Source organism: Emiliania huxleyi, assembly GCF_000372725.1.
Source record: "Emiliania huxleyi CCMP1516 unplaced genomic scaffold EMIHUscaffold_9, whole genome shotgun sequence".
NCBI classification, from domain to species: Eukaryota; Haptophyta; order Isochrysidales; family Noelaerhabdaceae; genus Emiliania; species Emiliania huxleyi.
In genome coordinates, this window is record NW_005195301.1 from 701454 (window position 1) to 707453 (window position 6000).

A 6000-nucleotide genomic window follows, 5' to 3' on the forward strand; every position below is an offset into this window, starting at 1 on the left:
GGGGCGGACCGCCTCGTAGAGCAGCCTGCGCACCGAGAGGGCGTGCGCCGCCATCTCGAGCGCGGCGAGCGGCGGCAGCGCCACCGCGCCGAGCCTCGGCCGCCGGAGCGATGGGAAGCGCACGGCGAGGAACTGCAGCAAGACGGTGACAGAGAGGGTGAGGAGCATCACAAGGGCCTCGACGCCCGCCGGCGTGTCCGAGTCGGCCACCTCGCGCAACATGTCGGCGTACTGCTCGAGGAGCGGCGGCGGCGGCGGCGAGGACGGGGAGGTCGGCGGCGGCGAGGAGGGCGGCGGCGGCGGCGAGGGCGGCGGCGGCACCGACGGCGGCGGCGGCGGCGGTGCCGACGGCGGCGGCGGCGGCGGTGACGGCGGCGGCGGCGACGGGGAGGGCGGCGGCGGCGCTGACGGCGGCGGCCTCGATGGGGGCGGCGGCGGCGGCGGGGGCGGCGGTGGTGAGGGCGGCGCCGGCGCGAACGGAGGGGGCGGCAGTTTCGGCGGCGGCGCAAACCGGCACGAGCCGTCGTCGTCGCGCGCGAGCCGGTCGTGGTTCGTGGCGGCCGGGTTCGTGCAGCCGCTGTACGAGCTGCACGACCCGTCGTCTTGGGTGGCGTTGGAGCTGTAGCGCGGGTCGTTGGACCGCGTGCATCCGGGCACGTAGCATGAGCCGTCGTTGACGGTCGCCCACGAGCGGTAGGTCGGCGACGCGGAGTCGGTGCAACCGCCCCTTGGCCATTCGCAATCCTGCGCGCCGCCCTGCGTCGCGTTTGAGTTGTAGTTGACCGCGCTCGGCGCCATGCACCCGACCACGACCTCGCCGGCAGCGTGGCCGCCGCCGCCGCCGCAAAAGCCGTCGCTGACCGTCGCCGCCGAGTCAAAGCTAGGCGAGCGCGTGTCGGTGCAGCCAAAGATGGCGCACGAACGGTCGTCGGCCGTCGCCCAGGCGGCAAAATTGGCCGCTCGCTCGTCGGTGCACCCAAAGACGTGCGGCACGCACGCGACGCCCTGGCCCGCCGCCTCGACGAGCCTGTGCCGCTCGCCGCAGAAGACTGGGACACAGGCACCCCCGCCGCTCACAGCGGCGGCCGCGTCGAAGTTCGCGGAGGAAGAGCTTGTGCAGCCGCGCAGTGAGAGGCCGCACGTGCCGTCGTCGAAGGTCGCGTCCGGGCTGTAGGCTGGATCGGACATGTTGGTGCAGCCGCCGAACCGGCACGCCTGCCCGGCCGCGCCAAAGTTCGCGGCCCCCGAGTCGGTGCAGTTCCCCCTCCCGCGGCACGCGCTCTCGTCGTGGAAGTGAGCGCCAGCGCTGTAGGCAAGGTCCGTCGGCGTTTTGCAGCCGCCGTAGCGGCAACTGCCGTCGTCCTTCTCCGCCCGCGGGGCGTAGTTGGATGCGGCAGCATCCGTGCAGCCGCGGGCCACCTGCTTGCACCCGGCATCAAAGGTGGCGCTCGAGTCGAAATCTGGTGCCGAGGGGTCGCGGCAGCCCGGCACAAAGCACACACCGCCACCCTGCGCGTCGGGGTCGTAGTTGGCAGCGCGAGGCTCTTCACTGCACCCGTGTGGCAACCAAACGCATTCATCCGGCTCAGAGACGGTCGTGCCGGGCGCGAAATTCGCGGCCGAGGGGAACGCACAGCCAGGCCGCACGCACGAGCCGTCGTTCTCCTCGGCAGCCGGGTCGTAGTTTTGCGAGGCCGAGTCAGTGCAACCCCGCACAGGGTAGATGCAAGCGGTGCTGTTGTGGAGGTTCACCGCCGCGCTGTAGCTGGTCGCGAGCGGGTCGGCGCAGCCGACCACCGGTGCCGTGCACAAGGCGGGGTCGGGCTCGGTAGCGAGCGGGTCGAAGGTGAGCGCGGCGGGGTCGGTGCAGCCGCGGATGGCCCAGGTGCAAGCCGCGCCCTCCATTGTTGTGGCCGTGTCGTCGAAGTTGACCGCCGAGCTCGCCATACAGCCAGACACTCGCGGCACGCAGCTCCCCTCAACGTTGGCAATCGGATTGTAGTTGAGCGCGGTCGAGTTCATGCAGCCGATGACATCGTACCAGCAGCGCCCCGAGAAAGCGACCGCCTCCGAGTCAAAGTTGCTCGCCAGCGAGTCGGTGCAGCCCGTGGAGATTTCTGGCCTTGGCACCGGCTCCTCGGCGAAGCGCCGGCGCGTCGCGATCTCTCTCTGCTTGCCGGGCGCCCCGAGTCTCGCGCGCGCGCGCAGGGGGCTGAGCACCTCGTCGAGGGACGCTACCCCTGTGCCCGCCGCCTCACTCTCTCGCCCAGCCGCCGCCTGCGCGGGCGAGCCGGCCGTCGCTTGCAGCGCGCGCCTGCCTCCTCCCCCGCTGCCAAGGCCGAACATGTCGAAGAAATCTGCGTTGTTATCGGCGCACCCCCTGGCGAAGCTGTTGCCGATGATGTCGTTCAGGAACGGCTGCGTGTTCAGCGCCTCGGCCGCCTCGGTGTAGAGGTCCTCAAGGGCAGCCTTGCTGGTCACGTCGAACCAGCCGCGCGTCGTAAAGTTGGCCAAGGTGCGGTAGAGCACGTCTCCCACCTGCACGAGCGAGTTTGCGGCCACGCCAACGCCTTCACAAAGGGAGGCACAGGAAGGCCAGCAGAGCTCGTCGCTGGCGCACTTCAGGACGCTGAAGGCGCAGCCGGCGCCGAGCATGAAGTCGACGTTGCGCTGGGTCGCGAGCCACGCAACGACGGCCAAGTCCGTGGACCCATCGAGCAACAAGCGCAACGCGTCGAACTCGTTGACCAGCTGCGGCTGCTTAGAGTTCGGGAAGCGACAAGCATCGATTCCTAACCCTGTGAAGGGCGGCGCCTGCCCTTCACAGCGCGGGCCTTCCACAGAGATGCACGGCCGTGACGAGCCACTCGACTCGCACGGGACGCACGGGAGCAGGTTCTCGCACGTGAGCATCGAAGCGTCCGCCACCTCGACGCTCGTAGCGTTGGGCCGCAGCAGCGGCGCCGACGCCGCGGAGAGCGGCGTGATGATTCTACTCCTGTCGCCATTACCCCCCTTGATGCTACCCTCTCCGATGAGGAGCGATGACTCGAGGGGCAGGTTGAGCGGCCTGTTTGCTAGGTTGTCCCTGCAGCGGCCGGGATTGTCACCCAGCGCAGCCGGCTTCACCCGCACGAGCTCGTCGGCAGCGCCAATCTCGACAAAGAAGGCGCCGTTGAAGTTGCTCGTGCCGCTCCGCTCGGTGGGGAAGCCGAGCTCGTTGACGCTCGAGTCGAGCAGGAGGTCGCTATTCTGGTCGACGAACACCTCGCAGTTCGTGATGTAGCCGAACACCGCGATCTCCCCGTCCGCGAAGTTGTACTTGCAGAGGGCGGCGTTGTTGACGTCGACATCCGGGTTGAAGTTTTTGGCGATCGAGTCCAAGCAGCCTTCGGTCGGCGGGGCGAGCGGCGGCGATGGGAGCGACGGCGGAGCGGGAGGTCTCGCGACGCAGCTGCCATCGTTGAAGTCGGCGTCCGGGTCGTAATTCGCGTATTGGCACGAGTTGTCGTATTTCGTGGGGTCGACGCAACCGGCGGGGTCGAGGCAGCCCGGGTAGCGGCACAAGCTGTCGTCGCAGACCGTCGAACTGGCCAAGAAGTTGCTCGCGTTCGAGACGCAGCAGCCGACAATCTTTGGCCGGCAAGAGCCGTCGTCGAGGCAAGGTAGCCCTGCTGCGGCCCCGCACGTGTCGTCGTAGTTCGGGGCGTCCGACTGGGCGCAGGCGAAGCGGAAGCAGGACCCATCGTCGGAGGTCGCGTTCGGCATGTAGTTTGCCGCGTTCGAGTTCGTGCATCCAAACGTGGGAAAGTCGCACGCGGTGCCGTTGGTGTCGACGACGACGGACTGGTTGTTGGCGTTGGTGCGGTCGTCGTAATTGTCGGCGCGCGGGTTGGGGCACCCAAAGTAGAGGCACGAGTCGTCGTCTCGATTCGCCAGCGGGCGGTAGTTGAGCGCCGCGGCGTCCGTGCACCCGAGCACCGCGTCCACGCAGCTGCCGTCGTCCACCGTCGCCTCGGAGTCGAAGTTGAGCGCGCCGGGCCGCGTGCAGCCGGGCACGCGAAAGATGCAGCTACCGTCGTCCGCGGTGGCGTCGGCGAGGTAGTTCAGGGCGCTCGAGTTCGTGCATCCAAACGTAGGAAAGTCGCACGAGCCGTCGTCTCGATTCGCCGACGAACGGTAGTTGAGGGCCAGGGAGGCCATGCAGCCAGGAATCTCCGGCACGCACGAGTCGTCGGGCACGGTGGCCAACGAGTTGTAGTTCACGGCCGACGAGTTGGTGCATCCCTCCACGGTGTACTCGCACGGCGCGTCCGGGTTGGGCTCGTTCGCGAGCGGGTCGTAGTTGTCCGCGGCCGGGTCCTCGCAGCCGGGCCGCGCCTCCACGCAGGAGCCGTCGTCCTCGTTCGCCGCCGAATTGAAGTTAACGGCGGTGGCGTTCAGGCAGCCCGGCACGGGGTAGACGCACGAGTCGTCGAGGATCTGAGCCTCCGAGTCAAAATTGAGGGCGGCCGTGTCGACACAGCCTTTCACCAGGAAGACGCACGGGTTCTGCGGGTCGTCCGTGTTCGCGTCGGGCCGGTAGTTTGATGCCGACGAATTTTGGCATCCGAGGACTGCAAACACGCACGAGCCGTCGTACACGGTGGCCTCCGAGTTATAGTTCAGCGCCTGCGAGAAGACGCAACCGTACACCTCGAAGGCGCACGACCCGTCGTCAACGTCCGCGAACGAGTTGTAATTGTCGGCGCCTGCGGGAGGGCTCGGGAGGGTGGGTTCGGGTACCGTGGGGTAGGGGAGGGTAATTGTCGGTGCCTGCGGGAGGGCTCCACCTCGTGAGCTGTCTTGTGTGCTGTGATCTGTGCGTCCAGCAGTCCGGACCCAGTGATGCGGCCGGTGACAGCGTGCCTCGAGTCGGCTCCCGAGCCAATCGTGTGCAGCGTGTGTGTGTGCGCGTGTGGGCCCGTCCTCCATGCTCGGAGGTGTGTCTGACTGACTGACTGACTGCGGGAGGGCTACGGCGCGGGCTAAGCTCCAGGCGAGGACAGCGGTGCAGCATCGCGCCCCCCAGAGTGCACTCTCGGCCAATCTCGCGTGATCTCGGCTACATCTCGCTTGTATTCGTGCAGCCAAAGACGGGGAACTCGCACGAGCCGTCGTTGACGGTCGCCTGGGAGTTGTAGTTGGCGGCGGAGGACGCGGTGCAGCCGCGGATGTTTGGAATGCACGAGCCGTCGTCGTTCGTCGCGTTCGGGCTGTAGTTCAGGGCTGTCGAGTTGGTGCACCCGTCGGGGAAGATGCACGTCCCGTCATCCACCGTTGCGTTCGAGTTGTAATTCACGGCGAGGGGCGACGTGCAGCCGGAGACGTTGGCGACGCACGGGCACGAGATCTCCGCGTACGAGATCGGAACAGCCTCGCACCCCGCCTCCGCCTCGGGGAAGAAGTTCAGGGCGGTGCTACGAGTCAAGAGCCACGTCGTGATTCATTCCGTCACGGATCGACCGAGTGCTACGCGCTACCATGTTGACTCAAGTGCTACGAAGGAATGAGTGCTACGGGCTGGGTAGGACCTGTCGAGGCAGCCGTACACGGTGAACGTGCAGCTGCCGTCGTCAACCCCAGCGAGGGAGTCGTAGTTGTCCGCCGCGGGGTTTGTGCAGCCCACCTTGGGCGGCGGCGGGGGCGAGGCCGGCGGCGGCGGCGGCGACGGTAAGACCAGCGGCGGCAGAGGCGGGAAGGGTGGAGGTGGAATGGCCGGCGGCGTCGGCGGAGAGGGGGGCGGTAGCACAGGCGGCGGTGACAAAGGCGGCAGCGGCGGCGACGGCGGCGGCACAGAGGGCGGCGGCGGTGGCGGCGACGGCGAAGCCGATGGCGGCGGTGGCGGCGGCGACGGCGAAGCCGACGGCGGCGACGAGGGCGGGGCTGGCGGTGGCGGCGGCGCGGGCGAAGCCGACGGCGGCGGCGAGGGCGGGGCTGGCGGCGGTGGCGGCGAGGGCG

The 6000-nt window shown here is 68.7% G+C and overlaps 1 protein-coding gene across 1 annotated transcript in view; it reads right to left on the reverse strand.

Annotated features, from left to right (window-relative positions):
- Positions 1-5104: 5104 nt before the first annotated feature.
- EMIHUDRAFT_199076 (hypothetical protein) overlaps positions 5105-6000 on the reverse strand; it is a gene marked incomplete at both ends in the record, with an annotated part of 3125 nt that continues 2229 nt past the window's right edge. Inside the window, one exon of the mRNA XM_005757757.1 lies at positions 5105-5459. Coding sequence (XP_005757814.1) covers positions 5105-5459 — 355 coding nt within the window. The remainder of the gene's footprint in view (positions 5460-6000) is intronic.